This window comes from Populus alba, chromosome 1 (assembly GCF_005239225.2).
Source record: "Populus alba chromosome 1, ASM523922v2, whole genome shotgun sequence".
Taxonomy (NCBI): Eukaryota; Viridiplantae; Streptophyta; class Magnoliopsida; order Malpighiales; family Salicaceae; genus Populus; species Populus alba.
This window is the reverse complement of record NC_133284.1, coordinates 11,848,250-11,865,908: the sequence shown is the minus strand read 5'-3', so window position 1 is coordinate 11,865,908 and position 17,659 is coordinate 11,848,250. Positions and strand designations below refer to the sequence as shown.

The 17,659-nt window shown below is 35.3% G+C and overlaps 3 protein-coding genes across 5 annotated transcripts; 2 read left to right on the top strand and 1 right to left on the bottom strand.

Moving 5' to 3' along the window:
* The first annotated feature begins 795 nt into the window (after nucleotides 1-795).
* LOC118038626 (eukaryotic translation initiation factor 2 subunit gamma) lies at nucleotides 796-5,129 on the top strand. Of its 2 annotated transcripts, none has more exons than XM_035045036.2 (9): nucleotides 796-951; nucleotides 1,094-1,254; nucleotides 1,348-1,409; nucleotides 2,137-2,249; nucleotides 2,330-2,432; nucleotides 2,841-3,068; nucleotides 3,210-3,428; nucleotides 3,857-4,117; nucleotides 4,561-5,129. In XM_035045036.2, the coding sequence occupies exons 2-9, from the start codon at nucleotides 1,149-1,151 to the stop codon at nucleotides 4,861-4,863; spliced, it is 1,395 nt and encodes a 464-aa protein (XP_034900927.1). In that variant the 5' UTR covers nucleotides 796-951; nucleotides 1,094-1,148; the 3' UTR covers nucleotides 4,864-5,129. The 2 variants fall into 2 exon arrangements, with proteins under 2 accessions (XP_034900927.1, XP_034900928.1); XM_035045037.2 differs by having other exon boundaries at nucleotides 810-951; nucleotides 1,091-1,254.
* Nucleotides 5,130-8,403: 3,274 nt separating this feature from the next.
* On the top strand, nucleotides 8,404-16,313 carry LOC118038627 (LRR receptor-like serine/threonine-protein kinase FEI 1). Of its 2 annotated transcripts, none has more exons than XM_035045038.2 (15): nucleotides 8,404-8,666; nucleotides 8,908-8,994; nucleotides 9,489-9,718; nucleotides 10,237-10,372; nucleotides 10,644-10,715; nucleotides 10,827-10,898; nucleotides 11,852-11,923; nucleotides 12,497-12,568; nucleotides 12,685-12,756; nucleotides 12,939-13,033; nucleotides 13,348-13,515; nucleotides 13,622-13,954; nucleotides 14,350-14,595; nucleotides 15,099-15,232; nucleotides 15,549-16,313. In XM_035045038.2, exons 3-15 carry the CDS (start codon nucleotides 9,622-9,624, stop codon nucleotides 15,765-15,767), a joined length of 1,788 nt encoding a protein of 595 aa, XP_034900929.1. In that variant the 5' UTR covers nucleotides 8,404-8,666; nucleotides 8,908-8,994; nucleotides 9,489-9,621; the 3' UTR covers nucleotides 15,768-16,313. The 2 variants fall into 2 exon arrangements, with proteins under 2 accessions (XP_034900929.1, XP_034900930.1); XM_035045039.2 differs by having other exon boundaries at nucleotides 8,404-8,803.
* Nucleotides 16,314-16,466: 153 nt separating this feature from the next.
* Nucleotides 16,467-17,064, bottom strand: LOC118038683 (uncharacterized). Its single transcript, XM_035045106.1, has 3 exons — nucleotides 16,961-17,064; nucleotides 16,832-16,876; nucleotides 16,467-16,713 (listed from the first exon to the last, which is right to left on the bottom strand). The coding sequence occupies exons 1-3, from the start codon at nucleotides 17,062-17,064 to the stop codon at nucleotides 16,467-16,469; spliced, it is 396 nt and encodes a 131-aa protein (XP_034900997.1).
* Between the last annotated feature and the right edge of the window lie 595 nt (nucleotides 17,065-17,659).

Here is a 17,659-nt window from a genome sequence, read left to right as displayed (position 1 = left end):
GATTCAATCTACATAAACATGATTACTCTTTACTATATCAAAGATGTACAAAGGTTCACACAATGAATAAAAGCATTGAATTAATTTATTTATTTTTGCCTATAAAAGCTTTCCTAACCTTTTTTTTTCAGGAGCCTAAAAAACATCTTTAATTTTAAATAGAATCTAAAATGATAACAAGCTTTTTGAAAAATCAGAGGCAAAACATCTTTTCACAAAATAAAGTAGGATTTATTTATTTGTTTAGAGTTGTAGATTTGAAAATTAGTATAGTACTTATGAGAGATATGAAAAGAAATCTAAAATCTTGTGTATCATATTAATAGGTTTTCTATGATGTAGAAACAAGATAGGAAGAAAAAAAGATGGTATAGGCATTGTTTAAATAAAAATAAAAATATATTTTCAAGCACATTAGGTTATTATATTGATAAACTAGCCTCTAACATAAATTCTTCATAAACCATATAATTTTATTTTCACTTGATTTTTAAATAAAAATATAATATATATATATATTAATATTAGTATATGTTTTTGTGCAACTTTATATAATATATTTTTTATTTTTTATTTATTTTTATCAATGTTTAATTAAATAAAAAGTTGGTTTTAGAAAATAAAGTTTTAAATCTAATTAGGTTCATCCCTTATATTGCAAAATTATGTATCTCGGATTTATATTTTTTTCAACTTTTCCGTAATGTTAATAAATGTTTATAATATTTATCTTTATAACATTTATGAACAACTTTTCAATTTATAATTAAAATTATTTTTTAATATCAACTGCCTAGTCAATTCCAAAAATAACAAAAAACCATCTCACTTAAACCCCAAATAATAATAAAAAAATATCGTCTTTGCTCTTTATCCCTCCTCACACGCACACTGAAACCCTAGCTATCTACATCGCCGCGTGCTCTCTCTCCCAAGCAAACAGCGTTGCCGGTACGCAATCTTCCTTTAATCTCTGTCAATCATTAGTTTTTACGATCTTCAACTATCAATATCTCAATCGAATCGACTGTGTTTATTCGTTTTTTTTGTTGTCAATTGACATTTTAATTCAGTTTATCGGTCTGTTTAGCAGGAGAGGTTTTCGACTCGTTTGAGAAGGAACCAGTTGAAGCAGAGGAAGAGTCAAGATGGCGCGGAAAGGTTTGATGGAACAAGATTTAAGTAAACTGGACGTGACAACGTTGCATCCACTCTCGCCTGAAGTTATATCGCGGCAGGCAACCATTAATATAGGTTTTTTTTTTTTTTTTTGGAATTTCCTTTCAGTAGCTTAGTTGCTGACCGTGTTCGCAGAAACTGATAGTTTTTGTTGTTTATTATTTGTAGGTACTATTGGTCATGTGGCACATGGGAAGTCTACTGTCGTCAAAGCAATTTCCGGTGTTCAGGTGATTTAGATGGTTTTGCCTTCAATTTTTATATCTGTTTCCTAGCAGTCTCTTATGGTTATATTATGTGGTATTTACTTTGGGGAATGAAAGGCCAAAAGAAGAAGAAGAAGGTTATAAATTTTTTGCAAAAGGGATAGTTATGGGAGCCGGTGAATTGGAAAACAATTTGTCAGTGATCTCAATTCCTTTTTCTTTCTTTCCCTCTCTCTTTTTTAATACACAACGGAAGCCCCTCTAATAAGTCAGTCTTTCCTCGCCCTCTCTAACCCCCATTATTCCCAGTGTAAATAGGATATGAAATGAGTTCAATTCATATAATGCAAAATGACCTTGCTGCTTAATCCACTGAGCATTCATATTCCTGCAATATATAAAACTACTGCTAACTATCAAGTATTGAAGTGTTGCTGGATTAGGTGCATTTAGAAATTGATCCTCGCTCTGATAAAGGGAGTTTTACCTCCATCATGACAGGCAATCCTCCCCACAATATGTTATATTATCACATGTAGCTAAGCTAGTTGTTTTCTTTTTTATCATGGTTCCACTGAGTAGTTACCTTGCACAAGTTTTTGCCAAATGTTGTTCCCTGGTTATGATTATGGAAACTTGTATTTTGATCTATCCATACATAACAATCAGGCAGATCGTTTTCAATTTGTTATAATTATGAATTGTACAGGTTTGAGGGGTGCTAATTTGGTGGTTTGCTATTCATGTGCAGACGGTTCGTTTTAAAAATGAGTTGGAGCGTAATATTACAATAAAGCTTGGATATGCAAACGCAAAGATATACAAGTGTGAAGATGAGCGGTGCCCCCGGCCTAAGTGCTACAAGTGAGTAAATGCATAGGTGAAGCTTACTGTTTAGGTTAAATATTGGCCTTTTGCCTTTAATGTAATAACTGTTCTTGTAGGGCATATGGAAGTGGAAAGGAAGATAATCCCATGTGTGATGTAGAAGGGTTTCAAAACTGCAGGATGAATTTGCTGAGACATGTCTCTTTTGTTGATTGCCCGGTAAGGGGTCCAGGTGCTGTATTTAATTATGCTTTTTCACCATGCTGACTTTTCATATTTTGATCGTCACACAGTAAGTCTACCTAGTAAGTGGTTGAACCAGGTCTCTATTTAATTATGGTTTATGCACTGTATGTACTTTTCATATGTTGATTGTAACACATTAAAGGTTTGGACCCAAATGTCACTTCCTCCAAGTTTCTCACACGTTAAATGAATTATGGTGTTGGTTGATTGTTTTTTATTCCCATTGGACTGCTTAGATATTAGCAAGAAAACGTTGGGTAATCAAGGCCTCTTCTTAACTGGCATTGCTGAATAAAATGTCTTAGCTGCAGATTATTAGTGTACTTCTATGCTTTTTGTGACTAGACCATCCACATTACATGTTTTTGTACTCTCCTGTAGGGTCATGACATTCTTATGGCTACAATGCTTAATGGAGCAGCAATTATGGATGGCGCATTGCTGCTCATAGCTGCAAATGAGAGCTGCCCCCAACCACAGACTTCTGAACATCTTGCTGCTGTTGAAATTATGCGTCTCCAACATATTATAATTCTTCAAAATAAAGTGGATCTTATTCAGGAAAATGCAGCCATCAACCAGCACGAGGCTATTCAGAAATTTATTCAGGTTTGCCTGTGCTATTTTTACACATCTTGTTAGTTGAGTGTACATGCATTGGATGTTCTTTTTCCTGATGATGCTCTTTTTCTCCAAAAAGAAAACAGGAGATGCACACCCTACTAATTCTTTTCAACATTTTCTTTTCAGGGAACTGTTGCTGATGGTGCACCAGTGGTGCCAATTTCTGCTCAGCTAAAGTATAACATAGATGTTGTGTGTGAGTATATTGTTAAAAAGATCCCAATTCCAGAGAGGAACTTTATCTCACCACCTAACATGATTGTTATTCGATCTTTTGATGTCAACAAACCTGGATACGAGGTTGATGAGATAAGAGGTGGTGTGGCTGGTGGAAGCATCCTCAGGGTATGTTTTTAACATGTGTTTGGTTAATATTGCCGTGCATTTTTTTTCTTAGTTGTGTCTATACTTGGTGCAAGATCTTGGTTAATTTGTGCAGAGTTTCCATGCATTTGTTCTCATTCAATTCAATTCAATTCTGGCCATTTTCCACATCAGGTAATAATAGCCAGTGTAAATGGAGAAATGCTTGGTTTGGAACAATTCTGACTGCATGCTAAGGTTTATGGGGTCCGAGTGTTACTTATTTGAAGCCTTGTGGACTGACAATGAGAATTAACTTTAGGCCTTGGCATTCATGAGCCCTTGATTTAACTATTAAAGTTTGCTTTTTCCATGAGGATTTTGTGTTCCAGAGAGAGATTCATGAATTAGTTGTGCTGAGAATCTGTGATGCACGAGTATCATTATTTTGGTCCATCTTGTCCATGCAGGGTGTTTTGAAGGTCAATCAATTTATTGAGGTCCGTCCTGGGATCATTGTTAAGGACGAGGCTGGGAACATGAAGTGCACCCCAATATATACTAGAATAGTGTCATTATATGCCGAGCAGAATGAGCTACAATTTGCCGTGCCTGGAGGTCTAATTGGTGTTGGCACAACCATGGACCCCACTTTGACACGTGCTGATAGACTTGTGGGTCAAGTTCTTGGTGATGTTGGCTCACTCCCTGAAGTTTTTGGTGAGCTTGAGGTATGGAGCTGAATCAATAATAATGTTTTGTAGTTTTATACTTTCATTAAATACTTTTTGCATTGAAACTGCTTTCCATGTCCAAGTCATAAATGAGCAAGTCCTGTCTATATTTATACATGAGTATGTGTTTTGCACGACATGTGCAAAGTTCTCCCTGTTGGGTTGAATTCAGTGCAGCTGAGTGGAGTTTCATTTTTGGTGTAGACAGGAAATAGTAGACACCCTGTTCGCATTCCAATGTGCATGTGATGATGCTTTTTATATATGGCTTATAAACTATCTTGAAGTAAACATGCTTCTCTATGCAAGTTACTTTGTCATTGGTTTCAATAAGTGCCCTTTTCTCTATAGGTGCAGAGATTTGTGGGTGCTTCATACTGTGATGCAGGATTCTTGCACACCTCTGGTGCTAATGATGTGCCTTTCTTTTCTTTGTGCAGGTGAATTTCTTTCTTTTGAGACGGCTTATTGGTGTCAGGACAAAGGGCTCAGAGAAGCAGGGAAAGGTTTCGAAGCTGACCAAGGGAGAGATTCTTATGTTGAACATTGGGTCCATGTCATCTGGTGCTCGAGTTCTTGCTGTGAAGAATGATTTGGCAAAACTACAACTTACTTCTCCAGTCTGCACCAGCAAGGGTGAGAAGATCGCATTGAGTCGCCGAGTGGAGAAGCACTGGCGTCTCATTGGGTGGGGTATGATTCAAGCTGGAACCACCATCGAAGTCCCACCTTGCCCCCTCTGAGTGTTTTTAAAAAGGTAGACAGCTAGAGAAAATCAGAGTGAAAACAGCTTAAGAAAGGCTTATCTAATATGTGGGAAGGTAGGCAGTTGAATGGATCTTTTTTTTTTTTCCTGTGGAGAAGAAAAAACATGCTCAGAATGGTGCCTATCATTGTCCGTGTTCTGTTTTTTCCTTAATATTCCAATTTTTTTGCACGAGTCTGTTGAATTATATTATTCTGGCGGGTTCTCAAGGAGTAAAGATGAAAATACAATGTTTATCGAGAATTTATTCTCTGTTTTTGTTTTTGCTCTTTTTTTTTCCCTTTATTTTTAACAGTTTTGGAGAATGATACTATGGCTTCAGGCATGATTTGTTTGCTTTGGCAAGGTCAAGGTAATCTGGCCATGAAAAACATACGAAATTTGGTTTTAGACTTCAATGCATTAAACATCTTTATTTTCCAGATTCATGATGCCTCTTGAACAGATTGGAAATTTAAGCTCAGTTTGATGAATTTGCCAATTACAATAGTTGTGTCACTGACATAGTCAACAAATCAGGAAAAAGTAGCATCCTTAACTCAGTATAAATCGTGTATCAATCAAGCACTTTGTGTTTAAAGAACTGTTCCTACTCAGTTCACCTTTTGCGTGTTAGTTCCCAAAAAAAGCTCTGCTCTGTGATTTTTGTTCTTTTGATTGTTTAGGAATTTTAAGCGGATAAAATTTGTAATTAGCACAGAAAAAGAAATTGGTGAAGTAACATAGGATGAATTTTTTTTTAGTGAAATAACATAGTGATGATATTACAGTTTATATCACGGTTTATAATTTCTTAAATATTGCTGTTATGTGATATTAATTATGGATCCTATGTATTTATATAATCTCAAGTAGTCGTGTTTTCGAAGTGTAATGCACAACAATATTAAAGAAACATGATATTTAATAAATATTATAGTTTTAAAGAATATTATTTTGCAAAATGCATTTCAAATTTTCAAAATTTTACTTTTACTGTGCTGTTTTTTGTTAAAAAAAATCCATTTAAAGCAGGATGACAATGAATCTCCCATCTCTTACGTCCTCCATTTCCATCCCCAACGGGACGGGAGATGTCATTCGGAATCTTAAATTGTAAATGAAGCTCAGACCAGTAGGGGTATCTTCCACTACGAGGCATGATTGAGCCTACCTAACGATTTCATCCATCCTCCATTAAAATAATATTGTTTTCCAGACATCCAACCTCTAAAAAAGCATTCAAAAAAGCAAAACAAAGATGATCTAATTCCATGTGAAAAGGGGCTGACTCAGACTTGGAGGAGTTCACCGTTGTTCAAGAAAGACGATGCATTTCATGATTGAGGAACACTAAAAAGGGATCTCATGCGTTCATCACGACCACCAGGTAAGGCGAAGAAGAATCAAATACTCGAGTCTCAAGGGACCCATTTCACTCAGTGAGTGGTGGTAGCATCTGCTGTGTTCTATTAAGTGTTTGATGGCATCTAAAAGCTTGCTTTAGTGACCGTTGTAAGTTCCCCAGACCCTTTTCACCCTTCAACACCTCTGGTAATCGCAGGAGGTCCCGGTGGTTAAGCTTCGTCAAACAAGGATATCATCGTCATTCAGAGTTCAGCAATAATGGCTGCTGTCTGTGTGTACGGTGGAGTGGCTTGTGGAGCCCCGGAGGGCCGGGCACCCCCCATTATCCCTACATCCACCCCCTTGATCTTGATGCCGTGGACTAGACACGGGACCGTTTCAACTTTCAAGTGCACCCTGAAATGATTTTAATTAGTGGTGAACAAATAATCATTTCATGTTAGAGCAGGCTATTGAAAAATTACTTCAAATAAATTTTCCATTAATTTATCAATTCGGGCATCAAACAATTCTGTCTGATATTCGGCTGCATTGTTGCATGAAAGTTTTTTTTTTTTCTTTTAAGTTTCATTTCAGTACACAATGTGAATTTAGGGACAAAGAAAACAAGTTCGTTGATGGTATTAATAAAATTAAGATTATTCTTTTAACTTTAAATTGATGTAATTTAATCATAGTCAAGTTTTATATTTATATTTTAGAAAACATCATTTTGAGTTTTAATAAAATCTTATGATCACTGAAAATTATAATTGTTTTATTTTAGATCTGTAAAATTAATTGAGGTATATTTAAAATAATCTGAATATTATATTAATTTTAAAAAAAAGTTGAAGGATTTTTTATTAATGTTATCCTACATGGGGCCAATGCCCTATGCATTATTACTATCTCTCTGCTAATAGAATTGCGTCCACCTTTCATGAATGAATCTGAGCTTTTTTTTTTTTTTTACATTGTCACGGGTTTTCTGTTCATCTTGAGTTCGTGACTAGGAAATGGGTGAGGGTTATATTTTTAGCATGAAAAAAAAAAAAAATCTCTTGTTGCAAAAAAACATGTGAACAATTCATATTCCAGCTTTAAGGACAAGGGCATGTCTGAAAGCTATTTAGAATACGATGACTCTTTGGTATGGTAATCTAAGTTATTTATTCATTAAAAAAAAATCAGTTCTATCAAAATCATGAATGTTTATTTTGCCATCCAATCGTAGATGACAACTAGCTAGCTGCCCGCGATATGGGGTTGGAGAGAAAAAAATTGGAGGTCTTTGGAGAATTCCTGACAATATTATTAATCTTGGTATATTATGTTGACTTTAAAACATGTTTAATTTTTTGTTTAACTTGGATTTTAAATTAAATTATTTAAGAGCTATTTTAATACATTGATTAATTTGAATTTATTCAAAGTTAACTTAAATGATCAATTAAAAATATAGTTTGATTTTAAAAAACTAAGATGATATTTTTTTAAAAAAACATTATAATTATATATTAGGTTGATTTAGATTAATTTGCTAAACTTGTAATTTTGAATATTATTAATTTATTATTTTTAAATTAATTTTATCAAATAAAATTTTCAAGCCCTTAATCTACCTTTTCCAATTAAGATAAAAGTTAAAAATCATATCAACAAAATTATTTTTATTAAATAAAACTTACTAAAACTAATTTATTATTATTATTATTATCAAGGTTGTAGTTAATTGACCATTTTTTTTTATTATTATATCTTAGCTACGTTCTCTTTCATCTCCTCGACATTCTCGACATGAAACATTAACAAAATAAAATAATAAATTAAAAATATCAAAACTAAAGGAGCAAACAAAACTTTGGAACCTAATTTTTAAATCCACACCTCATGTACAAAAAGAAAAAAAGAAACACTGTTAAACCTACAGTGTTTTTCTCTTGCAGGCGACATATAAGCAATTTTTGTTTTTTTCTTAATTAATTAACAACACTTATTTTTGTTTTAGAAAGAAATGAAAAAACTAATTAATAAAAGAAAAGGAAAAGGAAAGGAAATAAAAACGAGCGTCGGTTGGCACGTATGGAAGGTCGACGTCACACGTGCAAATCCACTCCACTCTGATTGGCTGAGCTAAATGTTCCTCTTAATTCCAAGCATCTATTCCGCTTCACTACACACACACACACACACACACACACACTTCCATTCTTTCTCTCTCTAGAAAGCAACAAAAAAAAGAACAAAAAAAACCTCTTTCTCTATCTCTACAATACAGTCACACACATCTCCTAGAGAGAGAGAGAGAGAGAGAGCGAGAAAGGGGTTTTTTAGTTTTCGGGTTTTATATATTTGTGTTTTGTTTTGTTTGCTTATGGTCTCACTTGACAGCTCACAGGCTACATTATTCTTCTTCTTCTTCTCATTATTATTCACCAGATCAAATCTAAGGTGTGCCTGTTTGTGTTTTTGCCACTTCAATTTTGTTCTACTTCACAAAATATCTTGTGGGTTCTTGTGTTTTTCCCATTTCAATTTAGGCCTCATAGCAAAGCTTTCATTTTTAGTGTTTTTAGCTGTGTAAAACGGTAATTAACAAACCTTTTTGCTCCAAAGCTTATAAACTAAGATAGTTACATAACAGTGTCTTGTTCCTAAGATCCTTCTATTCTTGAAATGGGATTGCTTTCAGGTTGTTTGAGCTGGATGGATGACACTCAATAAAGGAGCCAACTTTTGTTATAGATTTGACCTGTTCAGCTTAAATCTTTGATGTCTGGTAAAGTTTGCGATTTTGAGGTCCACTTCTTTTTTTCGATTTTTCATGGTTTCATTGCTTAAAAGCTCGTTTCATGTGTGTATAGTTATGCATAAAGATTTTTTTTCCATGTTTTCTTGGCAGTTTGTTGCGAATTTTCTTGCTTATTACTTAACCTGTTTATGATGAAGTTCTACATTTTACTGATTTTTTTTGTTGCCCATCAAAGAAAAGAAGTTTATTTCATTATGAGGGTGCATTTCAAATGGCAGTGCTGCTAGCAGAGAGAGATTAGGTTCTATTGTGCTGGGAGTTGTGGAAACTCTATCAGTAAACTGGTTGTGGACATAACTCTTCTTAAATGCTTTATCCATGTTTCTAGCGTGTTCATGCGTGCTTCAGATGTCCGTGTTTTAGGCTAATGAATTTTTTTCGCAATGCAATTTGGTTGTTCTGTTTGTAGAGGCATGGTTTGTTCATTGCAGTTTTAATTGTTGCGCTCTCATATTTTTCAGGCAATCTTTTCCTGTCTCTGCGGCTGCTATACGGTGTAATCAACCAGATAACCATATGTTACAAGCAAAGCATTCTGGAGCTTGGTCTATCAGATGATTTATAGCTGCTATATTATGCTTGATCAGTTCTGTCATGGCCAACTATCCAATGAGATGTCTAAGGCCCTGGCGTCTTTACATTCTACTGCTATATATTCTCATAAACAAAAGTGGAGCTATCAGTCCTGATGGTACGGTGGTATTTGGGATTATGCACATTTGCCATTTCAACTTAATCATAAGCTATGTCAAAGTAGCAAAGCTGCTACAAAGAAATCTATGGTCCAGTCCATTTACTTTGAAAGAAATACTTGGTTTTTTTATTTATTGTGAGTTTTGAGCTGTCCAGTCTCGCATTCGAATTTCAGTAATCTGAACACAAACCTGGTGTGATTTTGCTTTCATGTCAAGACTTGTTTTATGAAATGTGAAATTTAGTTTGATTAGAAATATAACGATGAGGGATGTTTGATGATTGTAAGCACCCTACAGATGGACCACCAAGTTCTTCTGTGGATAGGGTGGAGTAGGTGTTTCTTTCCGATATCAATGTTTGAGTAGCCTGTAATTTTTCAAGAAACACGAACTTGCTTACCTTCTAGAATCATTTTGCCAAGTTATGCTTGTTAGTGTCTATAGGAGTATGCATGCTCAAGTGCACTTGTGATATATTAGAATTTTGAAATTCATTTTTTTTTTTATTTTGTAGGTGAAGCACTTTGGAGCTTCAGGAATGCAATTGTCAACTCAGATGGTAATCTTCCTTTGTGGAGGCCAGAGGATGCTGATCCATGTAATTGGAGGGGAGTGACATGTGATCTGAAAACCAAGAGAGTAATACATTTGTGAGTTCACAAATGATATCCAAATCTCAGACTTGTTTTCTTTTTTCGCCCATAATCAGTTTGCTCCCTGTAAATAAGTATGGAGCTGTGGACCTTTAAATAGCCTACATGTTTTTTCTCTTCATTTGGGCATCTCACTCTCTCTCTCTCTCTCTCTCTCTCTCTCTCTCTCTCTCTTATTTATTTATTTATTTCACTCAAATCTGTTAGTTCAGAATGCAATATGAAGTGCATTCAACATTTTGTTGATTGTTTATCCATTATCTTCCAGGAGTCTGAAGAACCATAAATTAAGTGGACCCATATCACCTGACCTTGGGAAGTTAGCGCACTTGAAAATTCTGTATGTATTTTCAGGACTTTTTTATTTTTATTGAAAATTGTCTGTTGTTTTCTGTATTAAAGGCATGGTGCTATTTTTCTTATATGTTTTAATATGAGTGATGTGTTGCAGAGCTCTATACAACAACAGCTTCTATGGAACAATTCCTTCAGAGTTGGGAAATTGCACAGAGTTGCAGGGAATGTAAGTGCATCTAAATCTAATAATAATTCTTTTATCATCATCACTTCATGTTGCCCTACATTTTCTTTTTATCCTTTTGAATAATGCAGCTGCCATTCTATTGGTTGAATACAAGCAGAACACCCAAGTAGCGATTGATATTTATATTTTCCTTTGTATAATTTAGCATTACTGATGATGGACAGCATAAATACAAGGACTTTTACTGAAATGGATTTTCTCTCCCACAGAAAAAGCTTTGAGTATCTGCTTTTGGATATAGTTATGATGATTGAAAATTACTCATTCAGAATGGAGTAAAGCATTCTGAACTTACTTTGCACCTTTTGAATTATATTTTAACTGCAACCAACCTTATATTTTGCCAGTGAAGAAAAGTTGCAAAAACCTACCAGATAAATGTCCCCGACGAGTAACACTAGCTCTGGTCATAGAGGATTGCATACTGGGAACAAATTTTTTAACCCTTGCCCATGGTCCAAGAGCCACCTCATAATCTAAACAATTAATTCAGCTTCTCTTAGAAGTCTGGAATTATAAACACTAGAGAGATCATGTTGGCATATTGCCTTTCATTTGAGTTTACAATTCAGGCATCTTAACAATGAAGGATTTCTTTTCATGTTGGTAACTATTTTCTTTAATGTGTAGCTTATGTAGCTCAGTTGCTGTTTTCCTGTAAATTGCTGCTACCCCATGACCCCATGGTGCCTAAATTTGTAGTTCTATTTCACTTTCACTTGCTAAAAAAAGAATAGGTGTTAGAAATTATGGCTTGTGCGATAACTACAGCATTTGCTCCCTTTTGTTTTTAGAAATTCATGATATATTTCCATTCAAATTAGGTTTAGAGTTGCCGCCTTAAAATCTAATTTCAACATCTGTCTTGGTGTCCTATCCGCACACATTTATAATTGGACTGGAAGTAAATTATTAATGTCTGTTCTCTACAGATTCTTGCAAGGCAACTACTTAAGTGGACCAATTCCAAGCGAAATGGGAAACCTAACTGCACTTCAAAATCTGTGAGTTGTTTTCCTCATGATAAATTTCAGTTGTATGCATGTTATTTTGTTTTCAACTTAAACAAATGTAGTTCCGCGATCTTTTTCTACGAGTACTGAAACACCTTTTGTCATACCCATTAGTGACACATTACAAACCTTTTCCAAAAACAATGTAGATGTTATTCACCTGGGCTTGAGCAAGTTTCTCAAGGGATATGATAGGGTTGCTGTAGGCCTTCAATGCTCAATTTGTTGTGTCTATTGTAGAAATGTATACATCTCCACCAATTGGCTTCTTCATACTGCAAGATATATGAGGATTCAAGTTCCATGGTTAACACCAAATTAATATTTTTTGTGTCTTTTCAGAAGTGAAAGGATCTATGCCACACCTTTATGGAAAAAGAATGAAAGTAATGACAAAATAAACACTGAAGCCTCCACTTAATTCTGAGCTATTGTATATGAGAAAAAGGTCTTTGAAGAATATTGACAGGCACTTGTGCTCACTAATGTGCTTTAAATGACAAATACTAGTTCTAGATGCTATCATCATGCTAGACAGATGAAACTGATTAGGTATTTCTACAGGGATATCTCAAGTAACTCTCTCAGCGGTTCAATCCCTGCATCTCTTGGAAGGTTAAATAAACTCGTATCTTTGTGAGTGGCCTCATTTGCTTTGAATTGAGTTATTTTTTATAGAATGATGTTACCATGAAATTGAAATTGACACATTTACATCTGATATTTATTATGATCATAATGTTAAATTGAAGCAACGTGTCGAACAATTTTCTGGTCGGGCCGATACCATCTGATGGTGTGCTCATCAACTTTGCAGATAACTCGTAAGTCCAACTTGCCCAATATGTGTCATATTTAATTGATTTTGCATCAGCCACTGTGATATAGTAACTCAGGTGTGCCTTGATGAGCGGCAGCTAAAATCAAATTCTACTATTTTACAAATTTACTCCTCAGAAGCCAAAGAAGATTCTTAATCAATACACCGAAACATTATATCTTGTAGGTTCACTGGAAATCGTGATTTGTGTGGAAAGCAGATTGAAAGAACTTGCAAAGATGACAGTGGAGGGCCCAGAACTGATGGGCAGTCTCCTTCAGGTAAACTAACAGTCTTATCACATATACAATTCTCCAATATTTCATTTTACCAGGTACAATGTCTGCCATGCAGGATGTAATACAGCATCAACATTTAGGATGATAGTAGATTTACTAATTGTATTCTTACAGCATAACACATACTTAAAACTCTCACCGTTCTCATTACTACAATCTGACTCCTGGAAGTAGTTGAAGTTGCTATAGAAACTGAATTGAATTATTAAGAGAGAAACTAATTTTTTAACAACACTGATCATTTCCTGATCTCATATGCTTTATGGTTGTTGCTTAAAATTATTCTTTGCTTGCAGGCCAAAATCAAGGAGGAAAGAAAAAATACTCTGGTGGATTGCTTATCAGCACTTCAGCAACCATTGGTGCACTGCTTCTTGTGGCACTTATGTGTTTTTGGGGATGCTTTCTATATAAGAAGTTTGGTAAAAATGGAAGTAACAGTATTGCAATGGATGTTAGTGGAGGTAATGTTCTCAACTTGAGTTATCTGTCCAAACTGTTTTTTAATTGGATAAACTTCTAATAAGTTCTTAAACTCAGCACCTCATGTTATTTTTCTTGTTGCGCCAGGTGCATCGATCATAATGTTTCATGGGGACTTGCCGTACTCTTCAAAAGACATAATAAAAAAATTGGAGACTTTGACTGAGGAACATGTCATAGGCTCTGGAGGTTTTGGAACCGTGTACAAGCTTGAAATGGATGATGGCAGTATATTTGCCTTGAAGAGAATTGTAAAGATGGATGAGGGTTTTAATCGATTCTTTGAGAGGGAGCTTGAAATTCTTGGAAGCATAAAACACCGCTACCTTGTTAATTTACGAGGTTATTGCAATTCTCCCACGTCAAAATTGTTGATATATGATTTCCTATCTGGTGGCAGCCTTGACGAAGCACTCCATGGTAAGATTTATGTTTTTGTTTTCATTAGTTTACATGTTAGGAAGGCCTAAAAGTTTGAGGTGCAGACACTTTTTCATAAGACAATGTAGTGCCATCTATTTTCTGTTTCTTTTATTTTTTTTATTTTATGCTGATGGTTTTTGGACAATAAAAAGAAAATCCTACCCATTGGCATGAGCAGTGACAGAGATGCCTCCAGTCTAGAATGAAGTTTTGATTTTTATAACATTGGTTATAAATTTGCTATTTTTTTTGTGGACCTTTTCCTTTCATTTCTTCTTCTTCTTCTTCTTCTTTTATTCTGAGCCTTTCATTGAGGCGTACCATTCTATCTATCAAGTTTCATGTTTACGGATTAAACAAGGAACATTACTTATTTTTCATTGATTGTACAGAAAGATCTGAGCAACTGGATTGGGATGCACGGCTGACTGTTATTTTGGGGGCAGCAAAAGGACTGGCCTACTTGCATCATGATTGTTCCCCTAGGATCATCCACCGTGACATAAAGTCAAGCAACATTTTGCTTGATGGCAACTTGGAGGCCCGAGTGACTGATTTTGGACTTGCTAAATTGTTAGGTGATGAAGAATCACATATTACTACAATTGTTGCTGGCACATTTGGTTATCTAGCTCCTGGTAAGCAATGCACATTTACTGGAACTTGTGCTACTGATTTGATCAAACTGGTTGGAATGGACATTTTAGAAATATGTTTCACTCACAGAGTCTCACTTACAACCTTAAGTTTTTTCCACTTGTAAATTGGGTTTTGAAAATGGCTTTACCTTTTTCTTAGGATATGCTATTTGCTCTGATGGAAAAAAAAAAAAAAAAACTCCAGAATAGAAAGAGGAATGTCTATGCTAAGTGCAATAAATGGAATACCCTTTTTATATCTCTTTAACAAGGCTTGTTACCTGTACTATGGTTGAAGACAGTATCCTAATAGTATACCTTGACTTGCAATGTTTCACAGAAGATGTTTAGTGTCTAAGGTAGCTGTTAATCTCTTTAGGTTATGATTTAATGAGTTATGATGGTTCTTTTGCTGGCTGATCTCTGCATTTGTAATATCATGATTGCTTTCACATTATCATTCCATTATTATTTATGATGAGCCTGTCTGATTCCTTTGGCAGAATACATGCAAAGTGGCAGGGCAACTGAAAAGACTGATGTTTATAGTTTTGGGGTCCTGGTGCTTGAATTGCTAAGTGGAAAGCGTCCAACAGACGCATCATACATCGAGAAGGGCCTGAATATTGTTGGTTGGGTATGTTTCTTGATGAAATTTGTCCCAGTTGGGCTAATCTCCTTTATTCTTCCTTGATGAATTTACCATTATTCCATGTCATGATATAAATTAAGAGGGGCTTTCACTATGAGTAAAAAATGTGACTAGAAGATGTTAATTGCCTGTATATGATGATCTCGTTAAATCATAATTGCCTGTATATCTATTTCTTTCCATGATTGCCTGGTGGCACACATCTAATTCCACCGGGTAAAGCTTAAAGGAAATGTATGTGGAACTGTCATATTTAATGGAGTATACAAGCTGGTTTCTGACTATTTTTTCTGTCTTGCAGTTAAATTTTTTAATCACGGAGAATAGACCACGAGAAATTGTTGATCCTAACTGCGAGGGGGTGCAGGTAGAAAGCCTTGATGCCCTGCTTTCAGTTGCCACCCAATGTGTTTCTTCGAGCCCAGAGGATAGACCCACCATGCACAGGGTGGTTCAAGTACTTGAATCTGAGGTCATGACCCCATGCCCAAGTGACTTTTATGATTCCAACTCTGATTGAAACCCCTTTAGTGACAGTGAAGACATGTTTGAGTTCACATCCATTACTGCAGCTTCTGGAAAAAATAAAGAAGCAATGCACAAGCATGGAAGAGGGCTTAGAATCTGCGGCGGTTTTGTATCTTCATTTTATTCGTTCATTTTTTCTGCAGAAGTATCACATCTCACTAATAGAGGAACACACGATTTCATCTGGTTCTCTTGGTACCAAATTGATTACTCATCGGCTGGAATTTTCATGTCCTCATCTTGCATGGGTGTGCAAAAAGACTTGTCTCTATGACAATGGAGTTTCGACTTGTGTTATGGGCCATTTATTCATCAGAAGTTGTACTTATCTTTTTTGGCTCTCTCCTTTTCCCTTCTCATGTTGTAGTCCCCATCTTGCATCTGTTCACCCAAATTTCAAGTGTATATGAAATTTGTATAAAATTGAGAATATCATCTTGCCTTAGCAAAAAGGATTCATGTTTTCACCATTTTTGTAAAATATGTTTCATTGCAATAATAATCAATCAGTTCCTTAGTGAATTTAGCATTTCGCTAATCGCAATATCTGCCATGCAAGACTTCACTCTTAATTGTTTTTATTTTTCCGGTCATTGCCTTCAATCTTAATGCTAGTTTTTCCTCTGCCATCTTCCTCTTATTTCTTAGAATCTGACAATGTCTCATGGACAATGGCTCCAAGAACTCACACCTAGTCAAAGATATCAGGTGGATGTACTTCAGCAATAAGATTCGTTCCCAGTTTTGGCTTACATTTGGCGAGCTCATTTGGGACACCAATGTCGGAGGGAGTTGCACCAGGGATCACCTCCTGTTTGAAAGGCAGTGCTCTTGCAGCTTGTAAACGGAGCTCTATCCATTCATGGACTACAGATGGACGGTCCTCTAGTTTGGCCCCCGATCTGATTAGTTTCAAGTCTCTTGGCAGCTGGGATTGCCTGCAAAAATGAATAAACTTCTGAATAAGCGCATGCTACAGATTACAGCATGCTGCTGTCGTTCACAGTTGGTAAAGGGTCAATCACCATGGCCGGTCTTGATCTTCAATTGCATCACCAGGGCATAACGGGATCGTATATTATACTGCCAAGGTCAATCCTTCTACAACAATTGATGGTTAAATTAAAGAATGACAAGATCTTTGAATTTGAATCCAAGGAACACGGGAAAGTGAGAGTCGATTACACAAATGAATCAGAAAATACCCACGGATCAGCCCACAAGCTAGTTCCAGTCTTGGGGGAAACAACTGCAACGTTGCACATGCGCTTTGGCGATGGGAAGAACATCACTACCCACCCCAAAGCAACCCATGCTAAGTGTTTTCAGATAGTAAATGCTGTCGAATAGTCGAACCTACATGGAGCCAATAAATCTGAATATTAGGAGTAATGCTTTTCAGGCCGCGACATTTCTTATATATAAAATCCAGGCTCCTACATAAAAACCTTAAAGACAACGTCAACCAAGCCAACCCCTCATTTGCCTACAAACAATTGAAATATAAATGAAAATTTCAAATTGTTTCATTCATACATATACATATAAAAGTAACAAATATCCCCTAATTTGTTTTTTTTTCTTTAATTATTTTTGTGGTTTAAAGTGGTATTAACCAAGATTTGTTTTCTTTAACACTTGAATCAAATGATTTTCTCTTTCCCTCATTCTTTTCTTTTAAATCAAAAACTAAAAAATAATAAAAATAAATTTATGGATGAAAACTAGAATGTGAAAACACTAAAGGTACCAAAAATTGATTATTTGAAAAGTAGAAAGATCAAAGTAAACTTTTAATTCTAATTTTGAGATTGTCACCTATTTTCTCAGCCATTTACACTTTAATCTTTTGTCTCTAAATATTTTCTTTTCTATAAAAGTTTT